Genomic DNA, 21605 nt, shown 5'->3' with positions numbered 1-21605 from the left:
GGGACCAGGATGCAGGCAACGGAGTGGAAGGGCCTGCCACGGATGGAGAGCCTCCCGATCGTGATGCGCGTGCTACATGTATTTAGCCTTGTACACTACTTTGGTCTATCTATGTGGGCTCTCTCTCTCTCTCCTTCAACCCTGTGAACTCATCCCTAGAGTTGGTATCACATCACCAGAGGGGTGGCACTCGGGTATCTCGGCGGCAGAACTGGAAAGGTTTGTTCTGGCCACATAAATTGTGTGGTCAATACTGGCCACTAATGCTCTGTGGAAACCATTGGTCATGATACTATGGGATTGAATTACTGTGGCCTCGTATTGCCCAACTTGTCGGAGCTGTGGTAGAGCGGCCACTGTGTTGACAAAGTCTGAGAGACGCGCACTGCTGCATCAACGGGTATAAAAGGGGTGCTCAAGTGTCCGTTTTGCTTCATCATCTCGGTTCAGTCTCCCCACTCCTCCCAACATTTTCTCATCTTTTTCATGTCAGGTTTAGACCCATCGCTATGTGATGGTGATGAGGGATGCGGACGTATCTTCCTCCAGAAGACCACTCCCGGATTGTGCACTCTGTGTGCGCGCAAGCAGCAGCACCAGTTGTCGGGTGATACAGAGACACCAGAGGCATTTGTGAGCACGTTTAACTGATTTTGGGCTCCCATGCTAACCACCAGTAGTCATTCCCTCAGTGCGAGCAGTGCGGACGCCTCTATAGGTACCTCGATGCTCCGATTTGTGGTCTGTGTTCCAGGAATAGTAAGTACAAGTTTGCTCTATCTTCTCCGGCCTAATGATATGATATATCACATTAGCGTCATCCAATCTCACGCCTCTAGCCTCCAAGGCTGTCAGCATCACACTTCGTGAGCAGGAGAAGCCGCACAGCGTGCAATTCTATCGCTCTGCATCTCAGGCAAATACGTCTTCACCTATGACCTCCCAAATGCCTCCACCTCTTCCCCCCGATGTCTCCGGTGCTCGCACGTCTCTCGCGCCTCTCCCGTATCGTCCCAGGAATATTCCAAAGCCTTCTCAACCTGCCCAGTTTGTCTCCACGAGTTCGGCCCATTATTCTGATACTACCCGTCGCATTTTCGTCACTCTGAAACCCACCTTTCACCCTGGTGCTGCTGGGAGGATGATGACTTCTACACTGGCTCCTGTGTCTCAGAACTGGCCGCATAACACTCTAATGCATGGTGAGTGTCCATCTTAGCCCTACTTGATTGTACGTGCTAAGTAACACACTTTTAGAAATTCTATCAGACGCTCTTGAGCGTTGGAACCAGGCAAAATGGGCCAACACTGCCTCCCATAGACTTGCAACGTATGTCATGTTACATTTACAAGTTTACCATCTGCTCACACAGTTTTATATGAAGTCAAGACGCGTCCATACGCTTTCCCCATAATCGTAACCCGCTGACCAGGGCTACAGAGGCGCTTTCAGTTGGAGAGTTCTTTGACGCTCATTTCATCTCCCCTCACCGCGAGCTCTTTTTCCCAAGTGGCTCATCGTCACGCAAGAGTGGTAGAGGCAACACACTCGATCTTGAGGCTTACATTGACATTGCAGCGGTATGTGATTTAATCTCTGAACTAATATCTAAATCTGATTTCTTTCCTGTTACAATAGTTCGAAAAGCGCACAGGATCCACTGCACCGGATGGGCTCAGTACAAAGAAGGGTGGTCGCAAACGCGCTCACGAGTCTACTGAAGGTGTCTCTGAATTTTCAGGTACCCGTACCTCTAGTAAGCGCTCTAAAGGTACGAGTATTTGACTTGAGAACTTCGCCATAATAGCAACTGAGTCAAGCCATTTAGGTCCCAGGATGCAATCAGAGTTCTCCTCCAGCCTCGCATTTGGCCGGACTATGCCGCAATCTGCAGCTTCTAGTCTATCTGCTCTACAAACCACATCTGGGACTCGATCCGAAGATGTTCTATTCTACTTGGGTAGACTGCATTCTGAGACCGGCACTGGCGGCATCTCCATCACGTGGGATGACATCCCTACGACTGGGAGCATTGCTACCCAGTACTCTGCGTCTGGAAAGACCAAGAGGGTGTATACAGTGAGTTATTAATCACCTTGTGTGGCGCATTGACTAACATCTTTCAGCTTTCCCTCTCCGAGGCTAACATCATTGTCCGATACGTCGCCAAGCGCTTCTTCAACTTCGGCCCAGATCAGAAAACGGTGTCGCTTGAAGAGCACAGCAGCTACCTTGAGTTGGAAGCTCGCAGATTGGTGCTTGGGCAGTTCTTCTTGAAGAACTTCTATGAGACCGCAGATTCAAATGGAGTGGATGTTGATTTCGGTAAGTTTTTGCCATGCGCTTTCAACTCTTTGAGAAAGAATATCTGAACTCACTTGAAACAGGATTCGCGTTCTCTGGCTGCCTGCTTGCCGAAGAGATCATTGTGGATGGTAGTCCCTCTGTCGCCTCAGGGGTTACTTCCGAGAAATGGGCTGATGAACCCAAGCCCCGACTTCTGTGGCTTCTTGAGCCAATCAGGCCTGGTGGGGAACCGAAGCGTTGGAGTGGCACCCTTGTGCACCGCAATAACGAGAGCCTATCCTCAATGACCATGGAAGCGTTTACTCACTTCACGTACGAGTATAGCAATGGTAATGTTGTCATCGCTGACCTGCAGTGTACGCCTCCTCCTTGCCTTGAGTTTCATAATTGCTGATCAAATACTTCATAGCGGTTCACGGACTTTTCAATGAGCAGGCCCTAACTCCGAAAGCCACCTCCGGTCAGATCTTATTCGATCCCATGACACATACTCCGGAACGGTACGTGTGTCGCTCTCAAGTAGTATGAATATTTACCCTAAAATGATCTTAATAGTGATACCGGTATCGGTGACTGCGGCGTCGACGGTATGGACGCGTTTCTTGAGCAGCATGAGTGCAACAGGCTCTGTGATGCTCTGGGTCTCAACCTTCTACCGTCCTCGCATTTGTTATCCCCGAATACCCCTGCTCCTCGTGCTCGCAAGGGTAAGGGTAAGCAGGTGGATCGATTTGCTGACGAGTATTGGGTGGAGCCTGTCGACAATGACAATATTGCGGAAGGGGGTGGTGACAAGGAGCCGGAGGTGCAGGAGAAGATAACACTGGACGAGACCGAGACCGAGGAGTCCAGTAGGGAGAATGCTGTAGAAGAGAATGGCTCCGACGATGATTGATTCTAGGGTTGTAACTGTATACAAGTGGTATCTCAGACTCTCCGATATTGTATCGTACGGGACCGAGCATGCATGCAGCGCGAGGGCGTGCAGCGTGAGGTTGTGCGCGCCCAGGACACGGCCCTTCGACTCCGTGGGAGCACGTGCAAAGAACACGGCCCGGTGATGCTTGCTGCACCTGCTGGAACTACCTCGCATTAACCGCAGTCGTACCGAGCACACTCTCACACGACCTCACGCTGGTGCGCTGATGCGCATAGCGCACATCGTACCAAACCACACTGCCAACGGTCCGGGCGACGCACCAAACGCTCCATCACCGTAACCCGCACCACTTAGATACCCCGCGCAACGCGCATCGACATGGGCGCTGACCGACATCCCCGCAACCACGCCGCCTCGCGCGCGCGCGCGCCCACAGCCCCGCTAACAGTCAAGCCCACTACGTTCTCGGACATCCCACATTCCCACACACACAAGCTCTTCTCTCTCGCCTCCCCGTGTTCCATTCTTTGATTCAGCACTTCCTGTATTCCTCGATGCCCTGCATCTAGATTGTTGTCCGCTGGATCCTGTCAACACACTACGATACTACGTTACACACGTCCCGCATCCGTCCCGCGCTACGTTCTTTGCCACTTGTTTAGTTCCGCATTCTCCATACGATATGCTTACGGACTCCTGACATTGTGCATGCATATATACTACACTACTGTATGACATTCATTAACGATCAACACAGTTCTAGTCTTATTCCTCCACACCTCGTCCGCTCCCGGCGTCGCCGGCTATCGCCCTTCGCCACAGGCGCTCAGCGCTCTCATCGCCGATCACGCCTCGCGTGCCCATCGCCGACCGCGCCTCGCATACTCATCGCCGACCGCGTCTCGCGTACTCATCGCTGATCGCGCCTCGCGCGTTCTCGCGACTCGCTCGCCTCTTCGTTTACTACGCTCCCTCTTCATCTTCACGCGCCGTCATAAGGCGTCTAGCCTTACAGATCCGTTCCCACTCCCTTCCATCTCACTTTACATCCCGGCTCCCTCAGTACCTTCTCCATGCTAGAAACCACCTGCCTATTTATCGCAATCATAGCTTGTGACCACGCGATGTTGCGCGGTGTCTACTGTACACTCTCTCATCCTCCTCTCAGTATTTGTTTCGATTATTCTACCTAGTACCACATTTCCTCTCCGACATGCCCCTTCTGTAGCCTCTCGGACTTCGTTGCTACGCCTCATGCGCCATCATCTATGTATTGTAGCTACTCACCCAACATCCGACTGTCCGCCTCGCCTCAGCCGTTCCGCCATCCTCCCCGTCTTCTCCGCTTGCACCTCTCCCTTTCATGCGCTCACCTTCTCCCCCCGTGCCGGGACCCCTTCGCATCCTCTTTCGCTCGCCTCCCAGCGTTCGCGTGCCATCAGCGCGCCGTAGGGATGGGCGCGGGAGTAAGGGAGACCGTGGGGTCACACAAAAAGGATTAGTCATCATCTATTGTCTGTGGCCGGCACAGCCGGCACCGGCCCGACGCCGCGTCAGCGCGCGCAAAACCAAAAACGAAGCGTAGCTAATCCGCGCACCTTACCCTTCCTCCAGACTGTAATATGTCTGTCGGCGAGAAGAACCACTCGGGCGACGGGTCCCTCGGTTCCCTGGATGACGAGAAGCACGTCGGCACCGTCGGTGTTGTATGTCACCCTCGTGCGGCCGTTCGTACACTGTACTCATTGGCACCGTGTCTAGGCTGTTCTCGCTCGTGAGGTCCAGGCTCTCGCGGCCGATATCGAGGAGGCGATGGCCCACGCCGACACCTTGTCGCATGAGGACGTTGAGGAGGCGTTGCGGTTCATCCACCTGACGTACTCCAAGGATCCCGTACGTAGCCCCTTGCCACTGCATTCTTCGCCTTCTCTGATCGACGATGCTTGCAATGCTTGCAGAACTTCCCCTCCCACACCATCGACCTCATCGAACAGTACTTTGCGGAAGATGCGGCGAGTGCGGACTCCACTGACCGTGCCAAGCTGTACGAGGAGTTGAAGGTCGAAGCTGCCTTGGTTATGATCGTGCGTCTCGCCCATCGCTTCCACGTTTCATCGTGACGTTTATCCTTCGTGTTCGCAAAGAACTCTCCCTACTCCGAGGTCCGCGCCGTGGTCTCGAGCACGGACGATCCGGCGATGCCTTCGTTCACCATCCGCGCGTTCGTCATCGGCATGGTTTACGTCTGCATCGGCGCGTTCATCAACCAGTTCTTCTCCATCCGCAAGCCGAACATCTACATCGACTCCAACGTCGCGCAGCTGCTCGCCTACCCCGCCGGCAAGTTCTTCGAGAAGGTTCTCCCGGACTGGAGCTTCGCCATCCCGTTCACGAACGAGCGTCTCTCCCTCAACCCGTGAGTGCGGCGCTGCTCGGAAGGCGCGCTTGCTTACGTTCGTTCGTCCAGGGGTCCGTTCAACATGAAAGAGCACATGGTCATCACGATCATGGCGAACGTCGGCTTCAAGAACCCGTACACGGTGCACATCCTCTGGGTCCAGTACATCCCGCGCTTCTTCAACCAGCGCTGGGCGAGTAACTTTGGTTACCAGCTTCTCAGTACGCGACTTTCGCCGACATCGTTTGGAGATGGAGGCTAACAGTGCACACGCTACAGCATCACTCTCCACGAACTTCATCGGTTACGGTATCGCTGGCCTGACTCGGCGTTTCCTCGTGTACCCGGTGTATGCTATTTGGCCCAAGAACCTTGCTATCATTGCACTGAACGTACGTTGCACGCATGCCCTTTCGACGAGATCTGCGGCTTACCGCCACACAGAAAGCATTCCACACCGAGGCTAACGTTTTGGCGAACGGCTGGAAGATCTCGCGTATGCGCTTCTTCCTCTACGTCTTCGGCGGCATGTTTGTGTACTTCTGGTTCCCGAAGTGCGTAGCTCGATTCCGGATCCATATTTATACCGATAACTGACGATCTTGCAGCTACATTATGGCCTTCCTGTCTTACTTCAACTGGATGACTTGGATCGCGCCGAAGAACGTCCTCCTCGGTGCTGTCACTGGGAGCGTCGGCGGTCTTGGACTCAACCCGATCCCGACCTTCGACTACAACCAGCTTACGGCGCTTGGCACCACCCCGCTGATCACCCCGTACTTCGCCACTGTGAACATCTTCTTCGGCGCCCTCCTGACTTTGCCGATCGTGAGTAACACCAGCCTGTATCTCGATGCATTGGCTGATCTTGCCCAGATCCTCGCCATCTGGATGTCGAACGTCTGGTACACTGGCCATCTCCCTATCAACTCGAACGCAGTCTTCGACAACACCGCCGGTCGCTACAACGTCTCGCTCACCGTCAACGCCGACGCCCTCTTCGATCCCGTGAAGTACGCAGCGTACTCACCTGCGTACCTCACCGCCGGGAACATCCTTTTGTACGGCTTCTTCTGTGAGGTTTCTTTTCTGCACCATGCCCTCGGTTCCTTGTTTCTTACCGTACGCATAGTCGCTATCTACTCGGCCACTCTCTCGCATGCGTACTTGTACCATCGCCATGCCATTGTTGCTGGCTTCAAGGACCTCATCAAGAGGAAGAAGTTTGACAAGGATGCTAAATACGACGTACACGGCCGCCTCATGGCCTCATACAAGGAGGTCCCCGAATGGCACTATGCGATGTATGTCGCCTGTAGTTTTGGCGCGCTCAACAGACACTTACTCTCCGTAGCGTCCTCGCGCTCTCCGTCGCCCTCGGTGCTGCCGGTGTTGGTGCTTACCCGACCCACACGAGCCCTGCTGTCGTCCTCTACGGTATCTTCCTGGCACTGATCTTCATGATCCCCGCTGGCATCATCCTCGCCGTCACCAATGTCGAGGTCACGCTCAACGTCATTGCCGAATTCTTCGGTGGTCTCTGGTTCCCCGGCAACGCCACGGCGATGAACTACTTCAAGTCGTACGGCTACGTCACGACCTCGCACGCGCTCGCCTTCTCCTCTGACCTCAAGCTCGCGCACTACACCACATCCCGCCTCGCGTTACGTTCTGGTGCCAGATGGTCGCGACCTTCGCCTCCACATTCGTCTCGCTCGGGATCCTCAACTTCCAGATGACCGGCATCGAGAACGTCTGCGACCCGCACCAGAAGGACCGATTCGTGTGCCCGGGCGAGAACACGTTCTTCACCGCGTCCGTGCTCTGGGGTACGCTCGGGCCCGCGCGCATGTTCGGCGCCGGGGCGATCTACAACCCGCTGATCTGGTGCTTCCTCATCGGCTTCGTCCTCCCCTTCCCCGTGTACTACCTGAAGGAGCGCTTCCACTCCCTGCGCTACTTCCACCTCCCCGTCTTCTTCTCTGGGGCGCTCTCTTGGTGGGTCCTGCGCTTCGCGTGGCGCTTTACTATAGCTGACGCAAGGCTTCGTGCAGGGCTCCGTACAACCTCTCGAACGTGTGGCCCCAAGTCCCCCTCGCGTGGTTCTTCATGGTCTACATCCGCAAGCGCGCGCTCGCGTGGTGGTCCAAGTACAACTACGTCATGGCCTCTGCGCTCGCCTGGTGCGTCCCCCCTCCGTCCTTCCGTCGCGTCCGCGCGCCCACTCACCTGCCTACCTCACCCCGCAGCGGCATCGCCATCTCGGGCATCGTCCAGTTCTTCGCGCTCCAATACTCGTCGATCGAGATCGACTGGGTGCCGAACACGATCTCGTTCACGGGCTGCGACTCGGACGAGTGCCCGTACTTCGCGGTCCCCGAGCGCGGCTTCTTCGGCCCTGGGGTCGGCGAGTTCTCGTGAGAGAGTGCGCGCCTGCCCGAGGTCCGTTCTGCGCTGCGCCGCACGCCGGCGCAGCGTTCCACGGTGTACGTTGCACCGCGCCGCGGTGGCGTGGTGTCATTACTGATGCTGTTGTTGTTGTTGCCACTGCTACTACGTACGTACGATATCCATGTTTACTTAACGTCTCACGAGGGTGCAATGCGAAGTGTAATATCAAAGCTCTCTATTTGGGTTGCTCGCGTCGTGCGCCGTTTGCGCATACACTGTTCGCAATGTGATGAACTGGTACTTGGTTGATTCGGCATAAGGATTCGTCTACCTCCAGGCTCTTACGCCAGTTGGGTACCGGAGCCTCATCTCACTCCCGGTGGGATTGAAGTTGCTACAAAGTACCAAGATCAGTGAGCATCGACGTCCAACGCTGCGGCCGGGGGCTTGAACTTACGGCGACGTAGGCCGGCCACTCGGCCTCGATAGCGTCCGCAAGATCTTCCACTGTTTGCGCCTGTGGGACGATGCGAGGATCGAAGTGAGCGTCTCATCGCTGGGAGGCATGTGTCGGACGCACCGTAACGCCTTTGCCCTGAGCCTCCTTCTCCATCCGCTCGATGAGCATGACGACAAAACGCTCAAGGTCGTCCCAGTTCGGGGTCTGCGGGACAAGGGTATTTTGTGGAGCGTGTCAGAGCAATCAGAGCACATCGTCGTGTGGAGGCTGGTCAGACATACGGCCACGTTGTCACTCGGAAGGGGTCCCTCATCCCGTCGCCTAGCACATGTATTCATGAGCAGAGAGCGGGGTGGTGTCGACGAGCGACTTGAAGAAAAGTACTCACTGTTCTCGCCGAGCTTGACCCTCCTCACGGGCAGCCTTGTCTCTCTCAGCCGCGGCCTTCTGCTTCAGGCTGGAACCGCTGTGTAATAAAGATTAGCGCGATATCAAGTGAACGAAGGAAGTACGCGCGTCTTCTTTCCCTTAGGCATGACGAGAGTTCCAACAGAGGCGAAGGTGTGGTACTTTTTAAGCGGAGAGAGGAGGGAGGTGCAGTGTAGTTGAAAGTGGTTGGCAGCGGTGGGAGACGGTACCTCGTCGTGGTGGATCGTGGGGGTGGTGGGGAAACGTAGGAGGGGCGGCGGCGGAGGGATTTTATGCTCAGTAGAACAATGGGAGCCCTATTGGACGCATTGTTGCCCGCTTGTGGTCCACGCCTCACGGGACTGTTCAGAAAGTGCGGAGTTCGAGGATGGTTGGAATTGGGCGCTACTAACCGCGGATGGCGGTCCGCAACACGTGCTATTACTACAAGGTATTTGCTCTCTCTGACCATCATCACCCTGCATTTCCTACCCCTCGCCCCGCGCTCTGCCATCTCCACTCTTTACTAATTACCGAGATGGTATGCTTCACAGCTACGGGGTCCATCTGGTGTAGTAAAGCTATGTATACTCCATGTCGCGTGCGAAGTGGCTCGGGACTTCAGAGCAGCAGCGGGCGCCCTCCGACATGAGCAGATGTGATCACCGGACCGAACATGCGATATATAGGCACTCATACTCAAGTTTTTGGGCATCGCAGACGATGGGGAGAAGAGTAACGCAGAGAACATAGCAGCGGGGAACAAACATATGATAGATGTGTCACATAGAGGGTACATAAGGCATAAACAGTGCGTCATATGAGAGAGAGAGAGAGAATGCGGAAACATGGTGCTGGGCAGGTCGTGGCCGAGTCGAGCCTCCGGAATCGACAGAACGCACACCCAAGAGAGTTCAGAGGACGTTGGCGCACCGGAGCGATGGTCAGGTTGAACTGAAAAAAGGTCGATACATACTTGCGTACACGGACTAGAGATCGCAGAATGAATCTGGACTCACCGAAACTAGTTGTCCTTAGCCTTATCAGCCAAGCGCCAGTTGTCGCGACACAGGTTGAACAGAGTCTCCAGGATGAAGTCGTCCATGATCGAGTACCAGTATGCGCGGCGAGTAACGTCGGTCGTCTTGTGCTGAGGTCCAAAGAACTTGTCGCCGTTGTAACTGCAGATGAGCGCTTGAATACCGTCACCGTCTCGTGTAGACCCCAGGCGACATCCAAGACCAATGAGGTCATTGTGCTTCTCGCCGAGGTATGCAGCGTAATCTTGGAGCTGAACTACCGGGTTGGCGGTACGCTTGTCCTCGACCACGAGGATGACCTTCAGCGGTTTCCCATCCTCGTCGAGACAGATGATGGTGAACTCTGGGATTATGTAGGTCTCCGAAACCTCCCTTCCAAGTGAATCACGGTGCTTCTTTGAAGTCTTCTTGGTAGCACACAAGTACCATGGCTGGTTGAGCTTCCACTGTGCGCGGAGAGAGTATCCCCCGTCGGCAGTGAAATTGCACGCCAGAAGCGAGCCAACCACAGCGTCGAGGCTAGCCTCATAGCGGGTGGTTTCCCGAGAGAGGCGTTCGATCGCTTTCGGAACCCAAGGTGCGATGCGTGCCTTGAACTCGTCCAGATCACACTGCGAGCAAAATCAATGAGAAATATGGACGACGCATGCAAGAAGACGTACAGGAGGCTTCGTCGGATCGAAGCTCGGAGCAGGCGGGCACTTCCAGAGCCTATTCATCACCGTGTCAAGCTTCGCGAAGTCCTTACTGCGGGAGCGTGAGTGAGAAGGCGTGTGATACGGGGTCCGAAACATACCCGTCATTACTCTGCCATGACCGAGTGCCAGCACAAGGGTTAGTACCGAGCGATGTAGTGAGAACAAGGAGGCGCACGAGAGTCTTCTTGTATTCGGCCAAGAGCAGGGTGATATCTGCAAGAATATCGCCATCGACAAGGCGGTCAATATGCGTAAGATCTATCTCTTCGGGCTCCTCGGTCTTGGGTTCGCGGCTCATGGCGCGAGTCATCCGCGGATCCGGCGAAGACAGGCATGGCTCTTCCGGATATTCCTCTTTCTGGGTCAATAAAAAGCGGGCATTTGGTTTGTGCTAATATCGGGGATGTAAGCGTAAAACTCGCACCTTGATACCACTCTTGACTTCGTTGATCTGTTGAATTGTTCTGAGCACCATATGCCTAACCTTCTTACATTTGGGGCTGAAAGCAAAATAATTGAACGAGGTGCCAAAACCGGCGATGAGTAAAGTTGGATCGTACTCTCTAGATTCCTAGGCAGCAGCGATAGTGAGCTCACGGCAATTTCATCGCACTGTGAACGACGTACCAGCCTGGCTGCGTAAGAAAAAAGCATGTCTTCTAGATCGTCAAATGTGAACTCCACGTTGGAGTCCAGCTTGAGGGCTGAGATCGGAGTATCCGTCTGTTCCTGATTTACTGGCGATGCGGAATCTCCGGTCGACGGACTGAAAAGCGGAACACATGGTAAGTGACACACGTATGATAGGGACACAAACACAAACACTCGCCCATCTTCAGGGCCGCCTGCACGGTTCATTGCCTGGTGGTTCTGCCGAAGTTCCTGCCAAGCAGTTGATACTATTACGGAGCAGTTGGAAATCACACACTGGAACTCACCGAAACATAGCCTGACCACCTAGCAGCGACAGCTTTACCGAAAGCTTTTACCGTACGCGCCTGGGTTAGTCACAAGAAGGGTGAGTGAAGGCCATATGTAGCGCGATCAGACACACTGTAACGTTGTCACTCGGACGGGCCAGCGACATGCTATGGACGACCCTTGCGCAATGATTGAGGAGGTCGTTCCAGTTGGTCGGAGGCAAGTTGATCCGTCGCATGGTGCGCTCCTCTTCCTCGAGGGAGGGTTGCCCATCCTGTTGTCTAGCACATGTATAGATGAACAGAGAGTCGTGGGGTGTCGACACGGGAAGTACTCACTGTTCTCGCCGAGCTCGACGCCCATCACGGGCAGCCTTGTCCAGCTCTTTCTTGGCCGCTCGCGCTGCGTTTTCCTGCTCCTTCTTGGCAGCCCGTGCTGCATCCGCCAACTCCTTCTTGGACGCCCGTGCTGCTTTTTCTCGCTCCTTCTGTGCCGCTTGTGCTTCCGAACCCTTATCGTTCTCAGCGATGGTTTTCTGCTTCCTGGCACCGTTATGCATAGGTTAGCGCAATAAAAAGTGAGCGGAGAAAACACGTACATTTTATTGGCCTTGGAAATGATGGGGGAGTAGCCAGAGAAGAGCGCGAGGGGAGCAGAGTGGTTGAAAGTGGTTGGTGGCGGTGGCAGACAGTGGATCGTGGACGGTGGAGAAACATAAGAAAAGCGCTGGCGGAGGAGTTTTGTACTCGTTGGAACAATTGGAGCGTGTGCAGACGCATTGTTGTCCGCTTGTGGTCGAGACCACGCCTCACGGGACTGTTCAGAAAGTGCGGAGTTCGAGGATGGTTGAGGTTGAGCGCTAACCGCGGCTGGCGGCCCGCGACACGTCCACGTGACTGGACCACTCGCGAATTCGAACAATGGCCGAATGAGGCGCAAGTGCTTCCTCTCTCTTACCATCGCCACTCCCGCATCTCCCTATCCCCCGCTCTCGATCGCCACTCACCGTCTTCCCCGTCATTATGTCGCCGATTCATTCTGCCTACGTTGGAGGCTATCTCTTCTCTCCTGAAGCTGCCAAACATCTCCTCGTGATGGCTTACGGCGTGGATGAGGATATCGCCACCGTTCCGACAGCGACGGAAGTCTTCGCTGAACGTTATCACCTCGATGCCCCCAACTTCGTTCCATACGGCCCTATCGACAGAAACCACGTCTGTGCTGAGGGTTATGTCCTGGGCTGCAGGCTTGCTTTTCTCAACCACGGGTCGTCTCCACCGGACGTTTCTCTCGACCGAAAGGCACAAGAGTACGCCGATCGCTGGTTTCCCCCACATCTTCATGGCCTCAAAGAGTTCAAGGACGTTGAGTACGTGCAGTTCCGCTATAAAATGACTGTCTTTCGTATGTAATCCACAGCTTGTCGTCCTCGGTATTGCTTGAGCACTGAAACGACATATTTGGCAGCTACGGCCTTCATCTGGAGCAAAGCGAAGGAGTGCGCTGGAGAAAAGGTTCGCGTGTGTACCAAGAGGCGTGGAAAATGGCTTGAGGCAGAGGAGCAGCGAGGAGAATGCTATTCTTATATTGTGAGTACCTCCTATCACGCTCTGCGTTGCGCGATTCTGAACGTAGTTCAGCCTCCCCCTCTCCCTTCTACCCTATATCAAGATGAGTCCTCGGACAGTGAAAGCGAAACGGAGTCAGTCGTGGAATTGTCGGGAGGTGGCTTTACGCCCAAGCCATCGAGGCCTCTGGTGCGTGATCTGTTCCAGCATTGTGTTGCAGGCCATCTAACTTTCATCTGCGACCAGTATCTAAAACGTCGCACGCGATCCAAGCAGCTCTTGGGCTCCCCGTTGAATCTTTTGACCAACGCGTTCTCCGCCATGACGGAACTACGGACTGCCACTGTATACTAGGTCCGATATCCCTTGTAACTTATCGTGATGTCTTTATTCTTTCTGGATTTCCTCCCCCGCGTCGGTTCGCGGCCCCTGTCCACACATGTGCGTGGACACTAGCTAGTATTATCTCATAGAATGACAGCACTCCGATCGCACGCGCGTCGCCGAGTGTTGTAGGAGGATACTGGGGTTGTCATCAATGCCAGATGTTCGCCTGCTCGTGCTCAAACTCGGGACGGTAGTTACTTACCTGGGCGAGCGGAGCTTCCGCCACTCGGAGCGCGCACGCACCCACGCGCGCGAGCTCCGTTCCGCTCGCATCGACCCGGTCCGATGAGAACAGATTACGATCTGTGTCAGAGTTGCATGTGGGACCCAGTCAAGGAGCACAGTACCTGGGACTGGAGGCGATGAACAAAGGGTATCACAGTTGCTACTCCGTACTATAACAGGCCAACTTACCTTCCTCCGCTAGTACCAGCATCATCTACAACACCGCAGACGATCTGCGCAGCTCTTAGGCCCCACATCGAGCCTTCTTTCCAACATGTTCTCGGTCACGACAAAACTACTGACCACGTACTAGATCCGACCTTTATCATTGTATACACCTTTATTCGTCGCATTGTGATCTGGATATTCTCTTGGCGGTTTGCGCAACTGTACAGTGACTCCAAACGCTTGACGTTCGTCTATGCAATCTCGATTCTTGCGCATGCTCGTCTCTGGAGACCGAAGGCGGTTTTACTTCCGCTCTGCCTAGAGTCTGGGGAGGACAGCATTGTTGACGTCGAAACTCGGCGCATACTAGTTGAAGTCGGATTCCGGGCCGGCGGAGCTCCCACGGCTCGGAGCGCGCACACAGGCGCGAGCCCCGCGCGCTCTGCCCTGTGCAAACTTCTTCTCGACACCCTGCTCTCTCTGTCAAGTTCCTCCCGACCCCCATCTTCCCCGGCTCCAGTCATCAATGCACCGCTGCTTCCGTAACGCTTCAGAGCGCTCCTTAGCACCCGTTTTAGCACCCGCAAGCACTCCCGCTCACCCCTGGACACGCACGCGGGGCCATCGGACTCTGCGCCGCGGCGCGGAGTCGAATCCTCGTCGAATTCAACACTCGGGCGCTCGGAGAGTCCTGCAAGCCGGAACATCTCGCTTCGCTTGCATTTTCCTATCGATCACGGCTGACTTGGGTGAGCACCGTACGCGAAATCTCCCTTTGCTGATTTTATGCTCATTACAGAACCCGTTACCTGACAAGTTCTCATGATCTCGGACGACGGCCATCATGCGTGCTGAGCACCCCGAAATCACCCGTGGTGGAATCGACTCCCGCCTCAAGATGGTCTGTGAGGCATGGGCAGAGATTTACCGCTGCCGCCTATGCCAGCCCCACACCCGTAGAAACCGAGCTGGAAGTCGGCTGACGCTGCCGAAACTCATCGGCCGACGGCAGCCTCCGTGACAAGAATCCCGCGGCCACAAACATCCGGGATGCGCTCATATGGATGCAGCGCTGTCCAGACAACGAATATACCTGCTGGAGTAGGCGACGCGTGTCGCACGCACGACCGACAACAGAACTCCGACGCTCTGCTCTATCGACCTTCGGAATCTCGTGAAAGAGTGGACGGCAGGTGTTTTACGTTCATACAGAACATTTTCTTCGCTTGAATGAGTTACAGCTACTACTTAGAACGTCTTCCATAGCCCCGGGTGTTGTTGCTCTACGCATGACGGGGATCTTGCCTCATCGGCCTCGCGTGGTGACATTTGTTCTCGCAGTGCTCTCTTGGGTCGTTAAGCGTGACAGAACTCTCATTCATCAACATCGTGCCCCGAGACGGAATGTATATATGCGGAGTGAGGAGCAGGTGCCTCGTCTGCGACGGTGAGTGTCTTTCTCGCACCAGCGCTGGGCACATTCCAACTCGATTCTGACACCGGAGGCAGACTACGACCTCTGTACAGGGTGCGTGCTCGACCCCGTCGCGTGCAAAACCCATCCGGTCGACCACCAGCTCTTTCCCATTCCAACACCCTCGTCGGCGGATCTCGCCGTGTACGAAGCAGCGCGTGCGCAACTGCACACAGTCATCGCACCGGGGCGCGCGGCAACGGGCTCGGCAGACATCGTGCATGACGACGCAGAATGCAATCTCTGCGGGAAATTATCGTCGGCTACTGGTACCAGTGCTCAAAATGTCCGAGTACGTGGTGAGCTACTGTAGATGATGAACGAGTATTGACTCGACTCCATGAGAACAGATTACGATCTGTGTCAGACTTGCATGTGGACCCTAGCAAGAGATCGCGGCAGAGCGCGGATCATCCTTTCCTAGTTATCACCAAACAGAACGGGAATGCAGAGAGACGGAGGGCGGAGAGAAAATCAAGAGCACAGTACCTGGGAGGCGGTGGAGAAGTTGAACCGCGGACTGGAGGTGATGAACAAAGGGCTCGAGATTATTTCACAGATACAGAGCTAAAGGTTCGGTTAGGATGTCTTTCCGGCTCGATCATGTGCAAACATATACGGCATTGTTTCTCTGTTATGGTCCATGACTGTAGTGCCTTTCATCGGCTACTTGCTGCACCCGGTGCCGGCCCGGATATGACCCGGTCACCTGATGCGATAGGAACGATGCAGCGTACTTTGGGCGGCGTTGACGTGTCTCGACCTCTCGCGTCCGGCGTGCACTTTGCGATGGCTTCACGAGAGTGCCTGCAAGTCCAGGTGAGTGCTGTAGCACTTGAGCACAGAATCCGTAGCAGCTGACTTTGCCACCATCACTTTTCTCATGAGCTTTCATGGGAATACCGTCAACCCGTTCTCATCCGGGCATTCGTCGTCTTACACTGTCGTGATCGTATGGTGACGTTGCTGCGCGTGCGGCCGTATAAACTCTCACACTGAACATCAGGCCTTCTCCTACGCGGCGGAGAGATTATCTGTTAGATAAGCAATTCCCCATAGCTCGGCGCAAAGTTCTATCGTCTTCGAATCATGGAAATCTGACACAAGGATCGGCCCTCAGAGGAAATCCTCATCGGCCGCGACATGGAAGCTGGTGAAGTAGGAGGATTCGCATGCACTGCGACCTCTACCGCTCTTCTGCCGATGCCACCGTCTGTCACTCTCACGGTGTCTCACTTCTACTGTACCTGACCGACAGCACTTCCGATATTCAGGTCTGGATTCATCGGAAGCACATGGCCTGGATCAGGGTGCACGTATCAAGCCGCCCTACTCTAACTTATTCCTGCCGGCGGCCTTATCAACAGACGCTTCGCGGCCGAGCTTCGGACACATCGCCACCTCCCCGCTTCCAGAATCCAGGACGTGCCACGCGAGGAATAACTGAGAGAAGCATTCAAGCTGAGATATCGGAAGCAGGTCCTGCGAAAGCACAACGCTTTTGGAGGGTACCGCTGCTCACCTGCCATACCGAACCATGTGGACGTACTGAACGCCGGCTTCGCCCACGCCGTACGCTGTGCAAGTGCCGAGAAGCACGCTGCCGTCCCTTTGCGCCCTTACTTATCGGACCTTCCAGCCGGCGTCTTCTTCAATGGCTGCGGAATCTCAATCTGCTAACGGCATGGTGGGAGATACACCATAAGCATAAGAAGGGTCTCCGCCGAGCCTTCGCCGGATAGGTCGCCTCTGTCCTCTGTCCTCCTCCCCCGCCCCTCCGCGCCCCTCCTTCGGACTGCAATATGTCTGTCGAAGAGAAGCGTCCCTCCGGACCCGGCTCGCACCAGTCTCTGGACGACGAGAAATACGCCCCCGGTGACGTCGCGGTGGTATGTCTCGTGACCAGGAACATATCCCCGATCGGAAGTGCGAGCTCGCTCACTCCTTCTATCAGGATGTCGTTGCCAAGGAGGTCCAAGCAGTCGCGGCTGATATCGAGGATGCGATGCAGCACGCGAAGGGCATGTCGCACGAAGAGGTGGACGACGCCCTGCGGCACATCCATGAGACCTTCGGGAAAGACCCCGTGCGTGCCAGTGCATAGTGCACGTCGGGCTGCTCCGTTCGCTGACAGTTAATCGCGTGCGCAGAACTTCCCGACGCACACCATTCACCTCATCGAGAAGTACTTCGACGGTGAAGCTGCTGCCACGGACCCCGTGGAGCACGCCAAACTGTATGAGGAGCTCAAGGTCGAAGCCGCTCTCGTGATCATCGTACGTCCCACTGTTGTCGTGGATACCGGACACCTGCGGACATTACCTGATCGTGGCCCGCTTTTCCTCCACGCGCCCGCTAGAATTCACCCTACGCCGAGGTCCGCGCCGTGGTCTCCGCAGAGGACGATCCGGAGATGCCGTCCTTCACCATCCGCGCCTTTATCATCGGCATGGTATACGTCTGCATCGGAGCGTTCATCAACCAGTTCTTTGAGATCCGGCAACCGAGCATCAGCGTAGACTCTAACGTCGCGCAGCTGCTTGCGTACCCCGCTGGAAAGTTCCTGGAGAAGGTTCTCCCCGACTGGGGCTTCGTCGTTCCCTTTATCGGCGAGCGGCTTTCTCTGAACCCGTGAGTGTCGAACCGCCTGTAAGGCATACTTTCTCATGGCGTTCTGTGCAGGGGACCGTTCAACATGAAGGAGCACATGGTGATCACGATCATGGCTAACGTCGGTTTCAAGAATCCGTACACGACATACATTATTTGGGTCCAGTTCGTCCCGCGCTTCTTCAACCAGCACTGGGCGGTGAACTTCGGGTACCAGGCTCTTAGTGCGTGAGCTCTTCTCGAATGCGCGCGGTCAACTGAAATGCCTTCCAGCCGCGCTCTCCACAAACTTCATCGGGTATGGTATCGCCGGATTGACGCGCCGTTTCCTCGTGTATCCCGTGTACGCTATCTGGCCCAAGAACCTCGCCATCATCGCGTTGAACGTGAGCGCATAGACTTTGAGGTTTCGCTGAGCACGTTACTCACGCTTGGAGCAGAAAGCGTTCCATACGGAGGTGAACACGGTAGCGAACGGCTGGAGGATCTCGCGCATGCGCTTCTTCCTCTACGTCTTCGCTGGCATGTTCACGTACTTCTGGTTCCCGAAGTGCGTATCTCGATGCAAGTCAACATGCTAGCACTGCTGACAACTTTGCAGCTACATTATGGCCTTCCTATCTTACTTCAACTGGATGACGTGGATCGCGCCGAACAACGTCCTCCTTGGGGCGGTCACTGGCAGCGTCGGTGGACTTGGGCTGAACCCGATCCCGACGTTCGACTACAACCAGCTTACGGCCATCGGGAATACTCCGCTTATCAGCCCCTACTTCACCACGGTCAACCTCTTCCTCGGAGCACTCGTAACAATGCCGATCGTCAGTTGAATTCGGTGCATTCTGAGCCAACTGCGTTTATCATACTGACGCATTCACACAGATCCTCGCCATCTGGGTGTCAAACGTCTGGTTCACTGGGCACCTCCCGATCAACTCCAACGGCGTCTTCGACAACACCGGGGCCAGGTACAACGTCTCCCTGGCCGTCAATGACGAGGCACTCTTCGATGCCGCGAAGTATGAGTCGTACTCCCCGGCCTACCTCGCCGCGGGAACATCCTCCTCTATGGCTTCTTCTGTACGTACCAGAGTGCTTTACTTCCTTTTGTCGATGTCTCACCGTCAAGCAGTCGCTATCTACTCAGCCACTCTCTCTCACGCGTACTTGTACCACCGCGACGCGATTATCACCGGCTTCAAGGACCTAATCAAGAGGAAGAAGTTCGACAAGGACGCCAAGTACGACGTGCACGGCCGCCGCATGTCCTCGTACAAGGAGGTTCCTGAATGGCACTACGCGATGTATGTCTCTCTTCTAGGAGTCTGCTCTGCAGTCACTCATTGCCCATAGCGTCGTGCTGCTCTCCGTGCCCTTGGCGCTGCCGGTGTCGGTGCTTACCCACGAACACGAGCCCTGCTGTCGTCCTCTACGGTATCTTCCTGGCACTGATCTTCATGATCCCCGCCGGCATCATCCTCGCCGTCACCAATGTCGAGGTCACGCTCAACGTCATCGCCGAATTCATCGGCGGTCTCTGGTTCCCCGGCAACGCGACGGCCCTGAACTTCTTCAAGTCGTACGGCTACGTAACGACCTCGCACGCGCTCGCATTCTCGTCCGACCTCAAGCTCGCGCACTACACCCACATCCCTCCGCGCATCACGTTTTGGTGCCAGATGGTCGCGACCGTCGCCTCCACCTTCGTCTCGCTCGGGATCCTCAACTTCCAGATGACCGGCATCGAGAACGTCTGCGACCCGCACCAGAAGGACCGCTTCACGTGCCAGGCGAGAACACGTTCTTCACCGCGTCCGTGCTCTGGGGCACGCTCGGGCCTGCGCGCATGTTCGGGACCGGCCAGATCTACAACCCGCTGATCTGGTGCTTCCTCATCGGCTTCATCCTCCCCTTCCCGGTGTACTTCCTCAAGGAGCGCATCCCGATGCTGCGCTACATCCACCTTCCCGTGTTCTTCGCGGGGCCCTCACCTGGTGCGTGCGGGCGTGTCTGAAGAGAATTGCGCTACCTAGTCTCCAGGGCTCCCTACAACCTGTCGAACGTCTGGCCCGCCGTGCCGCTCGCGTGGTTCTTCATGGTCTTCCTCAAGACCCGCGCGCTCGCGTGGTGGTCCAAGTACAACTACGTCATGGCCTCCGCCCTCGCCTGGTACGTCCCTCACCGTCTCGTTCTCGTTCGCTCTCGCTAAAGTGACCGCTCCCAGCGCGATCGCCATCTCGGGCATCGTCCAGTTCTTTGCCCTCCAGTTCTCGAACATCTCGATCGACTGGGTGCCGAACAACATCCCCTTCGAGGGCTGCGACTCGAACGGGTGCCCGTTCTTCGACATCCCCGAGAAGGGCTTCTTCGGTCCTGGCGTCGGCGAGTTCTCTTGAGGGGTTGCGGTCGTACGGTACCGGCTGCGATGTATAATGTCTCATTCACGGTCTCACGAGTGTAGTTGACAGTGTAGCAGTAGTTAGTAACGCGCAATGTATGATCAGCCACCATTATCCACTGCGCCTGCTCCCTAGCGCACGATAGGGCGGCTTGAAGTGTCAAGCGAAGTTCTTCGGCTCGAGCGCGCCGTTCACACACCATCCGTCTGCGTGCACGCGGCTGTGGGAGGAACTCTGGAAACCACGCGCCATGTGGTACCAAAGCTTGATGATAGCCTTCGTCGTCTACGCCACGGTACCTTCCCCTGTCTGCGCCGCGAGCTTCACGGGGACGCGGCGGCGGCGCGGCCCTCGACACATGGTCGCGTCGTTGAACTCACTGTCATGAGCCAGGCACGCGACACGCGCCCGCGATACCAATTCATTATAGCACCCACTGACGAGTGGCTAGTGTCGGCCCCGCTGCTGCGATCGAGGGTCGGGGCGCTCGAGCTCGTTTGTTGGGCTAGTGGGTCCACGGAGTTCCATTCCGGCTATCGTTGCCCTGGTCTTGGCGTACGGAGGAAGGAGCCTGGGCCTGTGCGCAGCGTGTTCCGCGTGCTGAACGGATGCCACTCGGGGAGATTGGCTGTGATTGACGTGAGGCTCTCAGCGTCCGTGGGCGTGCCGGGCGACTGTAACACTGCGTTCCGATGGACCCCGTTATCGTTCTTCTGTCGGCTGATGCCTCTATCTGACACCTGTGTCCTGAACCATGAAACTGCGGGGTCGTTGAATCCCGAGGACAGCGGTGGCCGACGATAAGCCAGGCCCCTGCCGCATTGGCGCTTGTCGAGAAACCGCCGGTCCCGTCTATCTCACGGGCGTCAAACACGGGGCGTCTCCTGGTAGGCGCCCTTGTTCTGTGCTGCTCAACTCATCCACCTTCCCCCATTCGCCTGTCGCTCTACCCGCCTCGCCACCGCACACGATGACTTCCGACTACGACGTCTTATCTTGGAAGAAGACCAGGAGTACTATGACGACGACGACGGTGCGCTCCACTGCACGACTGGCAATCCGCACACACCTGCCCATCCCGCCTCCCTCTCTTCCTGCCGCTCGCTGCTGTGTCTAAGTATCAGTATCTGCATCTAAAAGTGAAATATACTTTAGCGGCGGCCTCCATGTCCCAAGAAAGTCCAGCCTGAAGATGTACGAACGTCGAAGTCGAGCGTCGACCACATCAGCGGCATCTTTGGGGTTGAGGTCAGTATGCTCTTGCAGTCTC

General features: G+C 55.8%; 5 protein-coding genes across 5 annotated transcripts; 3 read left to right on the top strand and 2 right to left on the bottom strand.

Moving 5' to 3' along the window:
- Positions 1-486: 486 nt before the first annotated feature.
- On the top strand, positions 487-3203 carry BXZ73DRAFT_80836 (kinase-like domain-containing protein; the record flags this gene model as incomplete). The annotated part of the gene is made up of 12 exons (XM_048023357.1): positions 487-633; positions 681-718; positions 755-759; positions 816-1202; positions 1270-1330; positions 1434-1581; positions 1640-1772; positions 1830-2080; positions 2128-2326; positions 2389-2664; positions 2718-2808; positions 2864-3203. The coding sequence occupies 12 exons, from the start codon at positions 487-489 to the stop codon at positions 3201-3203; spliced, it is 2076 nt and encodes a 691-aa protein (XP_047873604.1).
- Positions 3204-4810: 1607 nt separating this feature from the next.
- On the top strand, positions 4811-8007 carry BXZ73DRAFT_92377 (OPT-domain-containing protein; the record flags this gene model as incomplete). The annotated part of the gene is made up of 14 exons (XM_048026345.1): positions 4811-4894; positions 4950-5081; positions 5147-5272; positions 5333-5604; positions 5656-5807; positions 5866-5978; positions 6031-6140; positions 6195-6414; positions 6463-6661; positions 6719-6890; positions 6941-7178; positions 7268-7584; positions 7641-7769; positions 7836-8007. 14 exons carry the CDS (start codon positions 4811-4813, stop codon positions 8005-8007), a joined length of 2436 nt encoding a protein of 811 aa, XP_047873603.1.
- A 340-nt stretch (positions 8008-8347) lies between these two features.
- On the bottom strand, positions 8348-8973 carry BXZ73DRAFT_80834 (uncharacterized protein; the record flags this gene model as incomplete). The annotated part of the gene is made up of 6 exons (XM_048023356.1): positions 8348-8371; positions 8435-8494; positions 8558-8641; positions 8719-8758; positions 8826-8903; positions 8939-8973. The coding sequence occupies 6 exons, from the start codon at positions 8971-8973 to the stop codon at positions 8348-8350; spliced, it is 321 nt and encodes a 106-aa protein (XP_047873602.1).
- An 896-nt stretch (positions 8974-9869) lies between these two features.
- Positions 9870-12847, bottom strand: BXZ73DRAFT_80833 (uncharacterized protein; the record flags this gene model as incomplete). The annotated part of the gene is made up of 11 exons (XM_048023355.1): positions 9870-10496; positions 10548-10632; positions 10682-10941; positions 11008-11154; positions 11211-11349; positions 11407-11465; positions 11522-11581; positions 11638-11785; positions 11843-12046; positions 12103-12400; positions 12511-12847. 11 exons carry the CDS (start codon positions 12845-12847, stop codon positions 9870-9872), a joined length of 2364 nt encoding a protein of 787 aa, XP_047873601.1.
- A 4281-nt stretch (positions 12848-17128) lies between these two features.
- BXZ73DRAFT_105544 (OPT-domain-containing protein) lies at positions 17129-20332 on the top strand (the record flags this gene model as incomplete). The annotated part of the gene is made up of 14 exons (XM_048016298.1): positions 17129-17215; positions 17281-17412; positions 17477-17602; positions 17686-17957; positions 18009-18160; positions 18210-18322; positions 18377-18486; positions 18538-18757; positions 18819-19020; positions 19069-19240; positions 19351-19687; positions 19732-19930; positions 19970-20105; positions 20161-20332. 14 exons carry the CDS (start codon positions 17129-17131, stop codon positions 20330-20332), a joined length of 2430 nt encoding a protein of 809 aa, XP_047873600.1.
- Between the last annotated feature and the right edge of the window lie 1273 nt (positions 20333-21605).

This window comes from Epithele typhae, assembly GCF_022376455.1.
Source record: "Epithele typhae strain CBS 203.58 chromosome Unknown BXZ73scaffold_67, whole genome shotgun sequence".
Lineage (NCBI taxonomy): Eukaryota > Fungi > Basidiomycota > Agaricomycetes > Polyporales > Epitheliaceae > Epithele > Epithele typhae.
This window is presented reverse-complemented; position numbering and strand designations above follow the sequence as displayed.